The following is a 20643-nucleotide window of genomic DNA, read 5'->3' on the forward strand; positions in this document are numbered from 1 at the left end:
GACACTACCAAAAAAAAAAAAAAAAAAAAAAAAAAGAAAATTTTTTTTTAAAAAAGAGGAATAAAAAAATTCCAAAAAAAAAAACCCCACCCCAATGGCCAAACTGGGAACCAAAAACTATCAAAAACCCCACCAAAAAAAAAAAAAAAAAAAAAATACAGAGCAATATCTCTTTATAACAGAGAGAGAAAAAAATCCTAAATGAAATATTAACAAATCAAGTACAGTAACATAAAGATGTATAACACATCATGGTCATCTGAATTTATTCCAGAAAAAAGTAGTTAGCTTAACAACAACAAATATATAATTTTAATAAAATGATCTTTTTTTAAAAAAAAATGCAGGAAAAATATTTTCTAAAATTCAGCAGCTATTAGTAATAAAAACTCTTAGTTGACTAAGAATATAGGGAACTTTTTCAATTTGATAAGGTTATTTATCAAAAACAAACAAATAATATCACACTTAACGGTCAACTAGTGAATGCTTTCCCCTAGCAAGACAAGGATGTTTATTATCACCATTCCTTTTCAACATAGTATTGGAGGTCCTAACCAGTACAATAAAGAGAGGGAAAAAGATTTTTAAAAGCTTAAAGATTGGAAAGGAAATAGTAAAACTGTCTATATCTATAAGAGACATGATTGTGTACATAGAGAATCCAAGAAATCTACAAACTACTGGGTGTAATATATGAATTTAGCAAGGTCATGTGATACAAAGTCAATATGTGAATGTCAATTGTATTTTTTTATACTTGCAACAAACAATTGAATAATGTAAAATTTAAAACAATACTATTTACAATGGGATTTAAAAAAGAAAATATACAGGACTAAATAAAATGTGCAAGAATCTACACTGAAAATTACAAAACATCACAGAGACAAATCAAAAAAGACTTAATAAAAGGAGAAAGTGTCTACCTCAAGGATTGAAAGATTTAATTGCTAAAATGCCAGTTCTTCCCAAATTGATCTATGTATTCAATACAATCCTGATTGAAATCCCAAAAGGCTTTTTTTTTGGTGGAAATTTGATAGGCTAATTTTAAAATTTACAAGTATTCATAAAAAACCCAGAATAGCCAAAATTATCTTTAAAATAAGAACAAAGATACAGTATTTATACTACCAAATTTCAAATTTTACTACAAAGATAAGTAATTAATACAGTATGGTATAGGCATAAGTATAAACAAATAGATCAATGCAACAGAACAGAGAATCCAGATATAGGCCCCCACATATAACAGTTATTTGACCTATGACTAAGACACCAATGCAATTCAAGGGGAAAACCAAGTCTTAGAATAAATATCAAGAGAACTCAATATCCAGAAGGAAAAAAAATGAACATTGACCCTTACACTCACAGCATTCCTAAAAATTGCTTTTAAATATATCTTAGATCTAAATGTGAAAGCTAAAATTATAAATCTTCTAGAAGGACACACAGAAGACTATCTATGTGATCATAAAGTAGGCAAAGATTACTTACAAGGAACCAAAAAAAAGCACTAACCATAAAAGAAAAAATTGATAAAATAGACCATCAAAATTTAAAACTGCTCATCAAAAGACAAAATTAAGAAAGTGAAAAGTTAAGTGACAGACTATGAGAAAATATTCAAAATACACATGTCTGCAAAGGACTTGTAACCAGATTATATAAAGAACTCTTAAAATTCAATAATAAGAAGACAACCACTTAAAAAAAAAGGGGGAGTGCAAAAGATTAGCACAAACGCTTCACAAAGAAGATATACAAATGTCCAATAAATCAAATGGAAAGAGGTTCGACATTATTAGTCATCAGATAAATTCAAATTAAAGCACAGTGAGATAACACTTCATATCCACAAAAATGGTTGACAGCAAGTATTGAAAGGATGTGGAGCACTGAAACTTCTATATATTGCTGATGGGAGAGAAAAATGGTATGAACTCTTTGGAAAACTTTTTGACATCTTCAACTGAACTTAAACATACACCTACCCTACGACTTGGCAATTTCACTCCTAGGCACCCAAGAGAAATGAGAGCCTATGTCCACAAAGAAGACTTGTACAAGAATAGAAAGCCTTATTCATAATAACCAAAAAGAGGATATAATCCAAATGTTCATCAACAGGGGAATGGATAAACAAATTGTAGTATTCATGCAATAAAAAAGAACAACCAACACAGGCAACTACTTGGATAAGCCTTAAAAACACTAAGTTGTATAATAATGCCAAGCACGGGGAGTATTTACTGTATAATTCTATTTATATGAATTTCTAGAACACACAAAACTAATCTATGGTTATAAAAATAAGACTAATGGTTACCTCTCGAGGTGGGTATTGGCTGTAAACAGCACAAGAGAACTTTGTGATGGCACCTCCACACACATATCATTGCAGTCATTCTCTCTCCAAAATATACCAGAATCATCTTCTTCTTATCTCCAGTGTCACCACCCTAGCTCAAGCCTCCCATGCAACTTATGTGCATGCCAGAAGAATTCTTTGCCCGAGGATGGAATTGTTAGCCTAAAGAAACAGAGTAGGGAGGGACAGATAAAGGTTAATTATAAGAATAGCCAGTCCCAAGGAACTGAGAAGAGAAGCTGGTGACCAAAGAACCAGCGGAAACCAATTAAGATGTGCATGCCAGAAGAATTCTTTGCCCGAGGATGGAATTGTTAGCCTAAAGAAACAGAGTAGGAAGGGACAGATAAAGGTTAATTATAAGAATAGCCAGTCCCAAGGAACTGAGAAGAGAAGCTGGTGACCAAAGAACCAGCGGAAACCAATTAAGACCAAACCCACCAAGTAAGGGCTAAAATTCTGAACCTAGAGTGAACTTTGTTCATTACAATAGTAAATTCTCCACCCATGATTACTTATTAGCATAGCATGGATGCATAAGCAAGCATGGTGATGACTGCCTCTACATGTGATGACTTCAATAAAGCTTATGTGTATTCATGTTTATCCTCAATAAAAGAAACTGTAACCCTTCTTTCGGGGAAACACTGCTTTGGGAGCAATCCCCAGTATTCTCCTTGCTTGTAACAAGTAATAAACTTTCCTAACCAGACTTCTGGCCTCGGTTGCATTCATTGATTACGCTCAGCAAGAAACGGACCCATTGAGTCCAGTAACAGAATGGTGGGACAAGTGCCCCAGAGACTCACTGGATTTGAGTGATCATCTCTGTTAATGTGAATAATTTGGAGCCATTACCACAGAACTTTCATTTCCTATGCGTCCCAGATTTTAATTTAAACTGTTTTTCCTTTGTGCTATTTTAAAGATTTAACAGATTTTTATCACTTTTCTGATGCTTTAACCATGGAATATGATATTGTTTCTATGGGAAAATGCATTTTGGTTTTCAAATATTGATTAAAACTAACTTTTTAGAACCCAATCATTTCTTTATTGGGGGTTTCCCTCTTGTTATGTTGTTTCGAAGTATCTTTAAGTCATTTTCGTGTGTTTATACTCTGTTTCTTTCCAATCCTCCTTGAAAATCATGAAGGGCAAGGTTTTCCGTTGCTTCTGTGTGAGCATGGCATTCAATACAGGTTCCACAGGAAGCACAGTCACCATGGCTGCGTGACTAATGTCTCAAATGAGCTGATCAATAGAAGGTGCCTTCCACATTGGTTAACTTCTGAACAAATACCTGTATCTCCATCTTGTGCAAGTACTTACCAGATCTGTATTAGTTTCTTATGGCTGCAGTGAAAATTACCACAGACTTAGTGGCTTAAAATGATACAAATTTATTCTCTTACATTTCTGAAGACCAAAATGTCCAAAATGGGTTCTTTTGGGCTAAAATCATAGCATTTGTAGGGCTGTGCTCCCTCCAGAGGCTCTAGAGGAGAACATGTCCTTGCTTTTCCCAGCTTCTAGAGCTGCATTCCTTGCATTCCTTGGCTCCTGGACCCTTCCTTGCTCCATTTTTGAAGCTAGCAGTGTAGCGTCTTCCTTCAGTTGTTCATGCAGGCTTCTATTTCTACAGTCAAATCTACCTCACCATCCCTCTGCTAAGGATCCATGTAATTATACAGAGTCCACTCAGATAATCCAGAATAATCTCATAGCAAGATCCCTAACTTAATCATACCCACGAAGTTCCTTTTGTCATATAAGGTAACATTCATAAATCCTGCAGATTAGGACATGGATATCTTTGGGGACCATGTTTTTAGCCTACCATAATGTCTATGATTTATCTCATCTCCTTTAGATGTATGAATTTTCCCTCTCTTTTCTCTGCCTAACAAAGTACCTAGCACATAGCAGACATAGAATATATGCTGTGCTATAAGTGACTCCTGCACTACTAGTCAGGGTTGATTTATTAAGGTTTTACTACTGTAACAAATAACTCTCCAAATGTTAATTCAGCAAAAGTATATTTCTCACTTATATCACAGTCCAATGCTTTTCAGGAAGCTTTCCTTGATAGCTCTCCTTCAAACAAGATTTAAGGCCATTCAATCTTTTAAAAGCTGCCATCTTAAAAGAAGTGGCCTCCAAAGGGGAATATTTGTTGCATGAATTTGTGCAAAATGCAGACTTAACAGAAGGAATTAGGAGATAGGGGAGCATCCGAGTAAAGGTGAGAGTGTACCATTCATAAGCTCCTCCCAGGTTGGACCTTTGCAGAAATTGCAAACACAGTTACACATGCCTGTGTACGCATACACACATACTCCTTCAAAAGCCTCATATGTATTATCTTGGAGTTAGTAATTGTTATCTATCAACTTGTATCATTTCTCTTCCCTAATAGCATGAATAACTGAGTTTAGTCATGTATTAATTTGCACACATTAAAATTACAGGTCAATGAAGAAATTGACTTACCTGAAAATTGGCAGCCCAGAGAGAAAGTTTTAGTCAAGGATTAAAACATTTTGTAAGTAATTTGAAAACAACACAAAACACATTTGCCAAATTCAAAAGTAATTAACTACAAGACATCATTGAAGTCAGGGAACATTAATAATAAAATTATAAATTAAAATGTTAATTAAGTTTTAAAAGTAATCATTACATTATTCTGAATTTGCAAAACCAATTCAGTAGGGAGAGATTAATAATCAGTTTATACAAGTATTTATTTACCCGTTTTCCTTTAACTAGGCATCTCCTCTAGTACATTCAAAATTATCCAATTTAGAAAGAATTCACTTATAAATTAAGCTTACAAAATGTAAAATGGTTGTGTTAAAACACTCTCTTCAGAATTTTATTTTTAAGAGGTACTACTCTAGTATAATTTCAAATTTATAACTAAAAGCTTTTATAAAAGATATCAGTATTTTTAAAGTTATAGGTCCAAAGAATATTAATATTAATTAGGGTTGGCTAAATTGCTATAAATAAGCAAAATAAAAAATTTTATGGTGCAAATAGAATAGCAGTTTTCTCTCATGTAAAAGTCTAAGATTAGCAGGTCCAGGTTACATGATCCAGTCGTTTAGGGACCCAACCTGAAGGTGGACCTATCAATTCAGTACATGGCTTCCAGAGGTGTCTCTGGTTATCAATATTCCAGGCTACAGGAAAGGAGGATAGAGTGGAATACCAGGGCAAGTCATTTCCTTGTAAACAGTTTAGGTGAAATTGCCTCTTACATCCCTTAGTAAGACCTTAGTCTTCTGACTACACACAGCTGGAACAGGGACTGGGAAATGCAGTTCCTATTTGGGCAGCCCAGTCCCAACTGCAACCCTGTTATATTGTAAGAGGAAGAGAACAGATTCTAATGAACAGCTGGTAGTGTCTGCCATCCTTCCGGCTACTAAAATTCTGTGTTCAAACTTCTCCTTTTATGCTCATTCCCACCTCCAAGAAAGACAACCCCAAATCCCATCCAGCTACTGCACCCAGCTCAAATTCTGGGATCTCTGGGTGACATGCAATCGTCTCTTTCAGATTCAGATGTGGCTCCTTGTGGTCTAGTGACTTGTTAACTGAAAGAACACCCTTTTTGCCTTCTCCAACAACCAGTAAACCACGGTGTAATTGAAACAGGATCACTGTATATGAGATGTCCTGTTCTTACGTATCCCTTGGCCCTTCCACTACCACAGGTCTTGGCAAGCTAATTTTTCTGAAATCTCAAAGTCGATATATTTAGGTAATTGAAAAAAGAACACTGCTTTTTTGTTTCCCCCTAGGCGAAGGTAGCATTAGACAGAAAGAAAGATATTTGGTAACAAAAGGCATTCTATTTGCTGGTAATGTGTGAGGACACTAGTTAAAGGTTTTCTGGAGCAAAGTGAGGAGAATCCAGAGCAAAGTTAAACAGCAGCTTTTTTTTTTTTTTTTGATAATTACCTTTTTTGTTAATTTAGGAATTTATTTTTTAATTGAAACATTGATTTTCCATACTTATGGGGTACAGAGTTATATTTTAATATATGTAATATACAATGTGTAATGATCAAATCAGGGTAGTTAGCAAATTCATCATAGCAAAAAATTATCATTTCTTGTGATGAGAACATTTGACTCCTCTCTTCTAGCTATTTGAGAACATACAATAAATGATTGTTAATTATAGATGCCTAGCACTACTGCCACCACTAGAACTTATTTTTCCTATCTAGCTGTAATTTTGTCTTCATTAACCAACCTCTCCCTTTCTCCCCTCCCCCTCTCCCTCCCAGCCTTGAGCAACCACATTTTACTCTCTACTTCTAAAAGTTCGACTTATTTTTATTTTTTTAGCTCCCACATGTAAGTGAGAACATGTGGCATTTATTTTTGTGTGTCTGGCCTTTTTTTAAAAAAATAAGATCTATTTGATTAGGTCATCTTGATGTGGCCATTGAGAGATTAGTGACTTTTTCATAAATGACTGTTTTGACAGAATCACATCAAAAAGTAAAAACACTCTCTTTTTTTTATTACTGAGAAATATATGAAAAACTCCATCCTATTCTTCTTCTCCATTCTCCCATTAGGCAAAGTCGATGCCATGTGTTTCTTGCTGTGTGTATGTGTGTGTTTACTATATTCTCATAATTCAGACCGTATATTGGGCTGAAATCTTCCTGATGGAGCCAAATGATTACCGAAGTCAAAGGCCTATTTTTAAACATATTTTAAAGTAGTTGAAATAAGGCAAGCTATAGCTCAACGGTAAGCAGTTCACATAAAATGCAGGAGTGTAAAGAGAGGAGTTAGGAAAAAGGAAAGGATGCAGTAGAGAGATGAGAAATGGGAGAAGGAACTTGTGGCTAAATAAGAAGAAAAAATATCCCCATGCAGGAGCAGTGCAATAGTTTGAGAGCCTATGCTTGAAGCCAGACTGCCTAGTTTGCAATTCTGCCTTTCCACTTACTCGATGTGTGATCTTCAGAGGCTTACTTAGCTTCTCTGTGCCTCTACTTTCCAATTGCAAACTGGAGGTAATCATAGTACTTGCCTCATGGAGTTGCTGAGAGGATTACCTGGGTTGATTTCCATTAAATCTTTTGAACCATACAGGGTACAGCCTTGAGAAATGATAATCATTGGCCAATAATACATACTTTTAGGGTGAGGCCAGGAAGTCGAAAGCCAAAGTTGACACTGGCTGGCGCTGAACCATCTTGAGCCATGTTGACTCAGGAAGCAGAAGAGGGTGAACAATGACGATGCCATCAGCCACGATCCATGCCTCCTACAATCTTTTACACCTGTCAAAACAGAACCATGGGCTGGATGGGCCCCAATTCCCACCTGGTGTGTGAAATTGTATATTTCTTACATTGGTGGCTCTACATGATTTTATACTTGAAAATTTTAAGTTACATTTTAGAAGCGGATATTTTGTATTTTTAACCACTCATATTAGAGAAGGCACTTTTAAAAAGTATTTTTATTTTATTAAAATTATCTATTTATGTTTTGGCCTTCCTGTAAGCTATAAGCTCCTCTAAGTAGGAAACATAATCCATTGCTCACGGTACCCCAGCACTCAGCTCAGTGCATGGGGATTTTAGAGTCAATTTCTACCAGTGGTGTGGAACCAAAGATCCCCTCTGTGAGGTGGGGAGGTGGAGGTGGAAGAGGGGAGGGATCACCTGTTTTAACAGATCTCCCGAAAGATGGGTTTTCCCCACTTAAGCGTTTGGAGCAAGGCTTGCTTTGGGATTGCCGACAGTTTCCCTTCACTAGCAGGAGTTTGTCACTTTAAGGCAAAAACCAGGAAGTTAAAAGTGGATGCGGAGAGGCGGGGTGGGATGGAGATAGAGGGTCGTCCCGTCTCCAGAGAGCGCAGTCGAGAGTGCGGGCGACTACAAGTCAAAGTCGGACAAGTTGTAGGACTAGTTTTTCCTGCCCAAAGCAGATTCGGCCCAGGTGGGATGGAGATAGAGGGTCGTCCCGTCTCCAGAGAGCGCAGTCGAGAGTGCGGGCGACTACAGGTCAAAGTCGGACAAGTTGTAGGACTAGTTTTTCCTGCCCAAAGCAGATTCGGCCCAGGTTTTATTCCGGTGAAGAGTGCAAGAATGGGTGCCGATGAGTGGGCAGAGTGTTGGCCGAAAGGAGGTGGAGCGGAGCAGCCCTTCCCCATTGGCTGTTGCTGTTGTGTATTGTTGGTTTATATTTCTTTGAAAACAGCCTATAGTCAGAGAAGCCTCCAGGATCGTAACTGAAGGATCCGCCGGGTGTTTCAAGAAGGGCAGCGAGGTCCGGTGCCACAGCAGAGCGTTCTCAACTTTGGGTCTTGCAGGCGTAGGGCTCCCCGCCCCACCCAGAGCGATTCCCTAGGGCTAAGAGGACAGCCGAATCTGGCTTCCCCAAAGGCACCTCTTGTTAACAGCGTTTATTTGGATGCCACGGCCAAGGTCTTCCTTGAAAACTTTTGACCGATGTGTGCTTTCTCTCTTGTTATCCTTTCTTTAGGACAAGTGACATTGACTTAGCCAGGTGAAGATCTCTGGAGACCATGACCAAGCAAAGAATTGCTGTGATTGGGGGAGGAGTGTGCGGGCTCACGTCTATCAAGTGCTGCCTAGATGAAGGCTTGGAACCTGTCTGCTTTGAAAGGACTAATGACATCGGAGGGCTCTGGAGGTTTCAGGTAAATCTCCTGGTCCCTCAGTACTTGAAGCCCTCCCTGCAGCTAGGTGCATGATACATTTTATCTCGTGTCAGGGAATATGATGAGCTTGACAATAATTAAACCTGCTAGAATTCAGCCTGTTGACCTCTTCTCTGCTTCAGGTTTTACGCAGGTTCCTCTTTCCCTAGGCCGGTAGCAAAAAGGGACATGGATATCACTTGTTTTTCCTTTTCTGTTGTCTATGAAAACGGCACAGACACCATTTTCATTTAATGACTTCAGTAGCTGTCAAGAAGAGGGAAACAACCTGGGGGGTAGGAAAATAATGAACGGTAGAAAACATTCAAGAATTAGAAAATATAGGTAAATAAGTTAGAATTGTCTCCTTACAACTCCTTCCAGGAGTCCCCCTCTTCAGTCTTCTCTAACCTTATTATTTTTTTTTTTCATATTTTTTTGAATTCTGGTTCACATTAGGTAATTCTTGACAATCCTAGTCCTTGGATAGAATATTAAATCTGGCCGTCTTGTTTGCTTTGAACGTTTCCTTCCTCTGAGAGGTTCAAAGTCCTATCCTTGGAATAGGGCAGAGGGCACCTGTAACTGAGTTTTCTTGTCCTTGCATATACTCAGTTTTAACATGCACATCCAGCCCTTCAATTTGTTAGTAACAGTATTACAATATCATCTAAGCTGTTTCATCATAATGCTCTGACTTCTGTTGGGACAGGCCACACCTGTGTGGTTTACCATTATATTTCTAGTGCCAAGCATGATGCCTGGCACATATTAGGTGCCCAACATATTTGTGTTCAATAAATGAATCCCTGAGAAGCAGATTGTCTTGAGTGGCTGCTTAGAATGGTTATGGAGCTAGAGATCTTCATTCTCACATTTTCCACAGTTATACACTTGTGGAGCCTGAGGTACTATAAACATCAATTCATTTCAGATTAAATATGTTTTACATACTGATGGTGGTTTCCTCGAGAATTTTCTCTAAGATATGCTTCTCTACCACCCTCTTGCTTGTCATTTGGAGTCCTGCTCTCCCCCTGCCCCAAACTTTTTTATAATTCATTGGAGGTTTCAGATATAGGATTGGTCCAAGCACTTTGGAGTTCCACCATTGCTGCCAGGTGTCCAGAAAGACACTGAGGACTCCAGGGCTTCCATTTTTTCTTTATTGTGACAGGTCCCTGGTGTTTAATATATTTTCTTTTCTTCTCAGATACCACCTCTTGTATTTTTCTATCTCTATCCCTCTTTCTTTCTTCCACTTGCCAAACAGGAATTAGAATTTGCCACTTGCCTCCTTGATTTTGCTGAGTACTTTCTAATGATAATTATATGTTAAGTTTTCAAGACATTAATTTCAATCAGTTCTTGATCTCCTCACTAACATTAGACTTATGGTAGAAAGTAGGTGCTAATGTGATTCTTTTTTTTTTTTTGTGGCTGGCTGGTATAGGGATTGGACCCTGGACCTTGTGTTATCAGCACCACACTCTAACCAATTGAGCTAACCAGCCAGCCTCCATTTTGATTTTCATACGCTAATAAATAAAATAGCTTGAAAGAATGACAAATTCCTTATACAGTGCTGAGGATTTAATAAGTATTTAATGCTGGAAAATAATTTTTAATATTGTTTAGTCAAACTGGGTTTTTTAAATCCTTAAAGCATACCAAAGCAGTGCTTCTCAAACTTTAATGTGCACATGAAACACTGGAGATTTTGCTAAAATGTGCATTCTGATTCATTAATCTGGGTAGTACTAAGATTCTGCATTTCTAACAAGCCCCCAGGTAATGTTGATGCTGCTGCTGATCTGATAGCTACATTCATGTAGTAAAGTTCTAAAGTATGTATATAATATTTAAAAAGACACCATATGTATACAATGTAATGTAAAATCTGACATATTTAATAAATGTTTATTTAAAATATAAAACTAAATAATAAACACCCTTAGGTGAATAGTTTTTTAAAATCCATACATTATATAAATCTTCCCCCAAAAAATAGCAAGAGAAGAATCAGATGAGTGGAAGGACTTGACAGTTTTCTTTGACAGAAGATAATACTTTGTTTTGTTAGTGACTTGAAAAAGAATAGAAATATGTGAGTATTGTCACAGAGGTAAGATCCGTGTTTTATTTCACTCAGTGACCTCAACAGACTTGCTGTGGAAAGTGTGGTTCTACTCCTTGTACTAAACTTTGAACCTTGAAAGACAGAAACGGACTTGTATTTTTTAGCACCTAATATAGTATTTTATTAGAGAGACTTTGGAAATATCTGTTGAATAAATGAATGAGTAAAATAAAATTCCAAAGGTAGGAATATGCCTCCCCCACAAACATCTTAATTCCAAAATGACCTCACCATTTATTAATTTATTTTAATTTTTTTGAAAAAGTAATTATGTACAAACAACATGTTAACTGAACTTAATTTTAGAACAGTTTTAGATTTACAGAAAGTTCCTGTATACTGTACATCCAGTTCCCCTATTACTAACATATTAGTATGATACATTTTTCATAATTAATAAACCAATATTGATACATTATTATTAACTGAAGTCCATACTTCATTCAGATTTACTCAGTTTTTCCTAATTGCCTTTTTCTGTTCCAGGATCCCATCTAGGATACCATATTACATTTAACAGTCGTGTCTCCTTAGGCTCCTCTTGGCTGTGACAGTTCTTTAGACTTTACTTGTTTTTGATATCTTTGACAATTTTGAGGATTACTGGTCAAGTATTTTGTAGAATATTCCACAAGTGCAATTTGTCTGATGTTTCTCTCATAGTTAGACTGAAGTTATGGATTTTGGGGAGAAAGACTGTAGAGGTAAAGTGCCATTCCAATTACATCATATCAAGGGTACATACTGTTAGTACAACTTATCACTATTGATGTTAATTAACCTTGATATCCTGGCTTGAAGTGGTGTTTGTCAGGTTTTGCCACTGTAAAGTTGCTCTTTTTTTCTTCCTTCCCTTACTATACTCTTCGTAAGAAAGTCATTGTGCACAGCTCACACTTAAGGACAAAGCTGGCTATTCTATGTGTTCTGTTTTTCCATACAAACTTTAGAATCAGTTTGTTAATGTCTATAAAATAGTGTCCTGGAGTGTTGATTGGGATTGCTTTGCATCTATAGATCAAGTTGGGAAGAACTGACATCTTAACAATATTGAATCTTCCAATCTGTAAACACAGAATATCTCTCTATTTATTTAAACCTTTGATTTTCTTCACCTATGTTTTGTAGTTTATGCATATGAGTCCTATACATATTTTTTAGATTTGTACCTAAGTTTTTAATTTGGGGGGTGTTATTGTAAAAGTATTTTTAAATTTCAAATTCCAATTGTTCATTTCTGGTGTATAGGGAAGCAACTGACTTTTGTATATTAACCTTGTATCCTGCAACCCTGCTGTATTCACTTATTAGTTCCAGGATTTCTTTGTATATTAAATATTTATATATTTATTCTTTGGGATTTTCTATATAAAGAATCATGTTGTTTGCAAATAAAAATTGTTTTATTTATTTCTTCCCTATCTGTATACCCTTTATTTCCTTTTCTTGTCTTATTGCACTAGTTAGGACTTCTAGTACAATATTGATAGGAGTGGTAAGAGAAAATATCCTTACCTTGTTCCTAATCTTAGGGGAAAAGCATCTAGTTTCTCACTATTAAGTATGATGTTAGCTGTAGGTATTTTGTAGATGTTCTTTATCAAACTGGGGAAGTTTCTCTCCATTCCTAGTTTGCTAAGAGTTTTCATCAGGAAGGGGTGTTGTACAAACAACATTTTAACAAAAATAAAAGAAAAAATAAAAATATTACCTCCTTACTAAATCAACTGGTTTTCCCCATTTTCCAGTTTTATCTATTTAAAATAAAGCATCCTAAAAAGAGATACATCTAACAGGGGAGAGATTATACAATGTATAATTATATAAACATGAGTAAACAAGGGTATACAATTGTCCCATGCATATCTGATATTATATATTTGGTGATTACATGTGAATGTAATTTTGTAATATTAATTCTTCACTTAGAATTACATCAGAGGCCATTTGTAATATTCCTATGTAGTCTTTAAAGTCATATTTTTTGTTGTCTCCAAATTCATTCTTGATAATTCATTAATTCATTTCAAAGCATATACTGAACATCCACTTTATTTCAGGTGCTGTGTTGATAATAGAGACATGAGGAAGAATAATACATATACCCTGCTCCCAGGTCCCTCACAGTCATGGAAACAAATGTATAACAATATCATGTGTTTAAGTTGCCTTTATGGCAAAATGAACAGAGAGTTTTGGGAACTTAGAGGATGAGTAGGGCATCTAATATGTGGGGAAAACAGGGAAGTCTTCTCCAAAGAAGTGACATTTGATGTGACTCTTGAATGACAGGAATTTTCCAGATGAAGAAATAGTTATATGTGCAAAGGATAAAAGTTGTGAAAGAGCTTAGAATGTTTTGGAAACAACTTAATAACAAAGAAACTTGAGATTTATTAAGGAGATCACTAAGTGATGATTAAAAGGTAGGTTGGGCTAGAGTATGAAATGTGTGAAATTTCAAATAAGACACTTAGTTTTCCAGATGGAATCAGGAGAAGCCATTCAACAATGGAGTGATGGGACTTGCTTTGTATTTAGTAGGACACCTATGGGGTGGTGTGGAATATAAATTCTGCATCATGTTGAAATACTATAACTTATTAAACCACTCATCTATTTTGGAGACATTTTAAGTTGTTTCTAATTAATTTCTATTTTAAATAATACAAAAATGGATATCTTTATGCATTTGGTTTTTCTATGATTTTGCAATTCTCCTTAGAACAAATTTTTGGAAATGAGATGGATATATCTTATCCAACTCTTCGAAATAAACTTTGATGTTTCATTACTTTGTTATGCATTATGTGAAATTTACTTCTCATTCTATACATGCCTTTCTCAATACTATTTGACATACTCTATTAAACATTAATATTAAACTGAGTGCTATTTATAATTTTAGGTGCTGTGTGGAAAACCATGAGTACAACTTAAGGGGAATACAATCTAGTTGGGGAGATAAGGAGCATACTACAAGACATTATGAAGATCTTTGAATCCTAAGCTGACAAATGGGAACTTTATGTTAAATGGGGCAGAGATATAGTCACAGCTGTACCTTAGAGCATTTTGGTTGTAACAGGTAGGATAGATTAGAAGAAACTTGAAAGGAGATTTGTGGAAACATTAATAGTCAAAAGAAATGAGATATTGGATTGTGGGGCAGAGAAATTGGAATGATCAATGTAGGATTCCTAGACTGAATAATTCTTCAACAGAAATGGAAGAAAAGCAATCCCAAATGTGGACAAAGCTGATGCTCTCCTTTGAGGACACAGTGTTTTGTAATGCCCATATTCCAATATCTGTTCACCTCTGGAATAAAAAGGGAGGAGGGGGTCCAAATTGTTTAAGGTGATTTTCCATAATCAAAACAATTGGAAAAAATCTAAGAGATTTGAAAACTCATCATTTGTGACATCTCAGTGACAGAATAATAGGTTGAGTAGATATTGTATTATTTTATGTGATCACCACAACAACTCCATGAGGTAGTTATTAGGAAGATTTCGAGGAAGCAAAGAAGTTTGTTGTAGGGGAAAGAACACTGACTTGGGGGTTTAAGTCATCTAAAGCAATGCTTCTTCTCAGTTTTAGTGTTTTCTGAATCACTTGAGCATTTTGCTAAAATGCAGGTTCTGATTCAGTAAGTCTGGAGTGGGGCCTGAGATTCTGCATTTCTAACAATCTCCCAGTTGATGCCCCTGCTGCTGATCTACAGATCACACTTTGGATAGCAAAGATCTAGAGCAGTGGTTCTCAAATTTCAATGAATTTTGTTAGGCATTTAGCTTGCTTCCTTTTTATATTATGAATAATGTTGGCACTAACATTCTTTAACAAATCTTTGTCTGCAATGGTGAATATTTCTTTAAAAGCTGGGAAAGTTTCAAGGGCTCTCAAACTGTGACATTGCTCTCCAGAAAATGTTGTACTAACCTATTCTCTTGAAACTTACCTAGCCTTTTAAATATTTAAAAGACTATTACTCTGCTGGGCAGTTCTCACATGGAATCTCATGTGATTGCAATCAATTCACAACTGAGAGTGAACATCTGATATGGCCTATTTGTTCACACATTTAGAACTTTAGCTGGGGTTCCTAGAATTTCTGGGGGCTGGCTGCACATCTTTCTATCCCAGACATTCTCTTAGCATGATTAGGTTGGGCTTTCTCACAGTGTGGTGGTCTCGGGGTAGTTGGGCTTCTTACATGGCTGCTGGCTTCTACCAGAGTGAGCTTTGTGAGACACGGGCAGAAGCTGCAAGGCCTTAGTCTTGGAAGTCACTCAGTGTCATTTCAACTTTATGCTGTTGATCAGAAGCAAGTCATAAAAATAACTCAGATTCAAGGGGAAGTGACTACACAGGGTCGCAAACATTGGGACATGTGGAGGTGTGTCTGTGTGTGTGTGTGTGTGTGTGTGTGTGTGTAATTTGTTTTAATGGGCATGTATTTCAGAAAATGTCTTCAAATGCTTATTGGCTATTTATAACTTATGAAGTTAATTCTCAAGTTGCTATGAATGCTTCTTATTTGCTGCAGGAAAATCCTGAAGAAGGAAGGGCCAGTATTTACAAATCAGTGATCATCAATACTTCTAAGGAGATGATGTGCTTCAGTGACTACCCCATCCCAGATCATTATCCTAACTTCATGCACAACTCCCAGGTCATGGAGTATTTCAGGATGTATGCCAAAGAATTTGATCTTCTGAAGTATATTCAATTCAAGGTAGGGAATTTTGTGGGCATCTTTGTGTTTGAAGTTGTTTGTCAAGTAAATGAATAATATGGCTTCATTTGCTGGTGCTTACATCTAAGGATTGGCTGGATATGTATTTATATCTATCCTATCCAGGCAAAGACTCCATTCTTTGTCCTCTCTTACCTAAAAAATACTTATGGCGAAGTCTCTCTTTCATATATTTTGTCTGCAGACACAGGAATCCACCGCCAGAGTGTTTTCTTTGCCTTTATTTACACTATTGATTGCAATAAAACAGATGAGGTAAAATGTTTTCCCAGTTATAGAATGGACTGATAGGTACAGGAACTTTAAAACCTTCTGGTTGCACAACTTGTCCACTACTGCTTAGTCTTTTCATACTTTCTTAATTTCCAATATGTTGTTTTATGTGATCACAATAACTCTGTGAAGTAGTCATTGGGAAATTACTGAGGAAGTAAAGGAGCTAACTGGTGTACAGGGAAGAACATTGAATTGGGGAACAAAAACCTGAATTCTGGTCCTTTCTCTACCACTAATTAACTTGTGACCTTAGACAAGTAAGTTCCCCAACTTCAATTTCTCTTAATTTCCTTGTTTGTAAAATTAGATGATTGTATTAGATTACTTCAATACTTCCTTCTTACTCTAAAGTCTTCTATGATTTTTCTATAGTTTCTAACAGTAGCTATAAAGTAATAGATGTTTCTGACAGCTGGCAAAAAGCCCTAATTTTCCACCTTCTGATCATTCTGCTAAATTATGCCTTTTTCTGCTTAATCACAACAATAAAATGATAACATTTGGTAACAATTTTCAAAGTAAGTCATTTACAGCCCAGTGGTGCTTCTCTTCACTTGTTTAAACAACACTTAACAATTTTCTTACTGTACTAAGCAGTGAAGATGCAAAGACAAAAAAAAAATCAATAACTTCACAGTCTAACATTACAGAATAATGAAGAAAATTTTTATTATAAATATAATTAATAAATAAAATGAATTACAGGGTGATAAGTGCTATAGAGATCTATACATTGATACATTGCAGCTCAGAGGAGGATGTTTAACCCATCAGGACAAGAGGCATCAGTTTCCAGGGAGGTTTTCTTAGAAGAGATAATGTTCAAGCTGAGTCTTGAAGGCTGAGTAGGAGTCTGCCAAATGAGGAAGGAATAAAAGGGTGATCCTGGCAAAGGTACCAGCCAGTGTCAAAGTAAGAACATGATAGAGAGGAACTATAAACAGTGTGGGATGGCTAAGGTGTACAGGGGTGGTGTCTGTATTAGTCCATCAAGATGTTATGGTCATAGGCCTAGAAGCATATAGAAATATATTCTTGGTGTTTCCTTAGACTGGGTAAAGTAAACCATATTTATTATTTATTTATTTTTTTAAAAAGCTAAAAATTATACCATTGACTATCTCATCTCACAGCCTCATTCTTTATAGTTACTTGCAAATGGGCATTTATAGGATCCAAGGAGAGATTCATTTAAATAAAATGAAAGCCACTGAGATGTTTTTCTACTGTACCAGAAAAGGGAGCCCTATAGCTCAGTCACATGTTTAGGGCTAGCCAGTGAGAACAGGACTTTGGGTAGAAGACACCAGAGGGCTTGAGATGTGTACAGGTCAGGCGAGGAATAGGCATTTAGTGCATGGAGTGTCATAGAAGCACAGGAGAAGCCCAAGCTTCTCAGATATTGCAATATGTTAGGGCATGGACCAAGAGACCTAGTAATTTGCACTTTTCTAGAAGCAGAGAAGGTACAACATTAGCCTTCCAGCTCTGTTTTATTTTTATTTTATTCAGTTGTCTCATATGAGTTTTCTCATTTTGACCATAGCCCCAAACAAAACAGTTCTTATTTGTAGAGTATGAAAATCAAATATCACTGCATGGACTCTATTGTGTGATGGGGCCTGTGATATGAGCCCTTTGTGAAACATTCTGCAAGGAGAGTCATGTCAGGGAAGATGCTCACTGTATAGACTGTGGATACAGTCCCCCATGGCTATTACTTTCCTTTTCAGACCACTGTGTGCAGTGTGAAGAAGCGGCCTGATTTCTCTACTTCAGGCCAATGGGAGGTAGTCACTGAGTGTGAAGGGAAGAAGGAGGTGGGTGTCTTCAATGGAGTCATGGTTTGCACCGGCCATCACACCAATGCTTACCTACCCCTGGATAGTTTCCCTGGTGAGTAACCTACTGGGAAAGAAGACCCTTGAGCCATGTTTGTAACCTAACCTCTGGGAAATGAGAGTCTGAGCGATTTCTACTTTGGGATGAAATAAGGCTTACCCAATTCTTCATGTTCCTCCTGAAACATTTTGGGGTAACTTGTAACATTGCCATTTTAGGGGTAGAGATAATGGTAACTTTGGAGATTAGAGGAAGATTAGAGGTCTATTTAATTTTATAATCACTTCAGTTTTTCTAAGGATCAAAAGAAATAATGTGGAGTTCTTGATCAGCATTAGGTTGAATGAGGAATTTTCCAGCAATCAAGGAAATTGAAATATTGGGTTTCTAAGGAAGAAATGAAAGCTGGAAGAATTTAATTTCAGTCTTTGGCCTGAATTTTCACTTTGAAAAATAAATGATACCATGTATATACTCTAGACTATTTAAAAACACATATACTCTAATTGAAATGAGAGTAGGCATTTAAGGGGATGAAAAGACAAACGAGAATGGAGGTTTTCTGAGGCAGTTTGGATTTGTGAGTCTACAAATCCAAAATACAAATAGATCCTAAGTTAAGCAAACTACTTATGATAAGGAAATCACAAGGTTCTGCTCTGAGGCTATGGGAAAAGAAAATTGGCAGAAATATTCAGAAAGGCAAGAGACTATCTAAGTAAAGGAAGACCATATGTAGAATATACACTTAAACTTTAAACTCTGCAAAGACACCAAGTGATTTGACAAATTATATCCATTATATAAACCATCACCCAATAATTATTTTCCCTTCTCTTTCAGGGATCGAGAAGTTCAAAGGACAGTACTTGCACAGTCGAGACTATAAGAACCCAGAGGGATTCACTGGAAAGAGAGTCATTATAATTGGCATTGGGAATTCTGGAGGGGACCTGGCTGTAGAGATTAGCCACACAGCCAAGCAGGTTTGAATCAGTAAATTATTTTCTTTGCTTCACTCTAGCTTCATCCTTATCCAGGAGCTGCAGGTGGACCCAGCAGAAAGTATGGATGTTTGCACATAGCCCATCAGTGCCCTTGGCAAACGTTTCATTGCCTCAGTTTGACAACATTATGATTGATGCTAATGGAGAAGCCACAGTTACTAGTTAGGGCTCCTTAGCATGAGGCTAAGGAATGAGTTCCTGACCACAGACTGTGCTCATAATCCCAATCAGCCATTTTCTCAGAGTGTGCCTCTGGCTTTGATCAAGACCTAGAACAGTTGACCCTTGAACAATATAGTTTTGAACCTTAAGGGAACCCGCATAAACAGAGGGCCACCTTTGTGTATGCATGGGTTTCATAGGGCCAACTACTTAAGAACTTAAGCACTTAGCTGCTTAAGTTACTTAACTACTTAAGTAGTGATGTGGGGAAAGTTATACCTAGATTTTCAACTGCATGGGAAGTAGGTGCCCCTACTTTCCCCTCCCCTCCCCCTCTAGGTTGTTCAAGGGTCAACTGTAATTGCTGGGAGAGGTTGTTCCAATGCAGTATTCAGAGCGTGCATTTTCTGTTGCCCAGCAGAAGTGCCATGTTCCTATGTAACAGAAAGCACGCTGTGGTTATTGAAAATTTTCATTCATAGGATGGTGGGTGAATTTTCCTTCTCACTCCCCAAATGGAAAAAAGAAGCAATCTGATCTCTCCAAGGACAACATGGATATCAGTATAAAAAGCATCCACACTGTGGCACATGCAAGCATCTTGCCCCAGCCTTTGCGTACAGTTAGGTAGCACGGAGTGGCATTTGCTCTAAAGCAATTTATCTCTTTGGCTTTTCATTTTGTTTGTTTTGGTTTTTGTATCATAGATTTTCACCTGGCAGGGAAGTATCTTCACTATAAATTCTGAAAAAAGACATATTATTATATTTTATTATTCCTGTCTTCATTGAATCATAACTTTATTGGCAATAGGTAGAAGCCTGGTTGTTCTTCAGTAACTTTAATTAAGCTGTGCTTCTCCACAATATGCTTCAAATTATTACTGTCTTTTTAAATGGAAGTGTGATGCTACAACTTTGTTAAATGACCCTTAAACTTTTTGCTTTATACATTACATTGTATTTATAAGAAGTTTTTTGTAAATCAGCATTTTTAAATGGACTTATAAATTTCAGTGTATTAAGGAAATTTTGGTATAATTCTTGTGGTATAATGCTTTTGTGAAAAGAAAACATCCCTTTCTTACAAGATTAATTTCATACGAGATTATATTGGTTACACAATCTTCCTTAATTTTTTTCTTATAAATCCAGATTTTAAATATGTTTGCTTAAAACAAGGTATAGATGGAAAACTGAAATAAGAAATATGACAGCCATTAAACATTTCTTAAGTGTTTATTATACACCACACCTTTTACAAAAACACTATTTATTTATTTATTTATTTATTTATTTATTTTTTTGGTCTTTTTTTTTTTCCGTGTCCGGCAACGGATCGCAACCCTCAGTGTTGCCCCCGTACCGG

The 20643-nt window shown here is 36.4% G+C and overlaps 1 protein-coding gene across 1 annotated transcript in view; it reads left to right on the forward strand.

The window, feature by feature from the left end:
- Positions 1-20372, forward strand: part of LOC103609466 (dimethylaniline monooxygenase [N-oxide-forming] 5-like) — a 28404-nt gene extending 8032 nt beyond the window's left edge. The window contains exons 3-7 of the mRNA XM_008593784.1: positions 8909-9086; positions 15779-15967; positions 17998-18160; positions 18950-19092; positions 19758-20372. Of these exons, the coding sequence (XP_008592006.1) occupies positions 8952-9086; positions 15779-15967; positions 17998-18160; positions 18950-19092; positions 19758-19769 (642 nt within the window). The 5' untranslated portion in view covers positions 8909-8951 and the 3' untranslated portion in view covers positions 19770-20372. The remainder of the gene's footprint in view (positions 1-8908; positions 9087-15778; positions 15968-17997; positions 18161-18949; positions 19093-19757) is intronic.
- The last annotated feature ends 271 nt before the right edge of the window (positions 20373-20643 follow it).

This window comes from Galeopterus variegatus, unplaced genomic scaffold (assembly GCF_000696425.1).
Source record: "Galeopterus variegatus unplaced genomic scaffold, G_variegatus-3.0.2 Scaffold9646, whole genome shotgun sequence".
NCBI classification, from domain to species: Eukaryota; Metazoa; Chordata; class Mammalia; order Dermoptera; family Cynocephalidae; genus Galeopterus; species Galeopterus variegatus.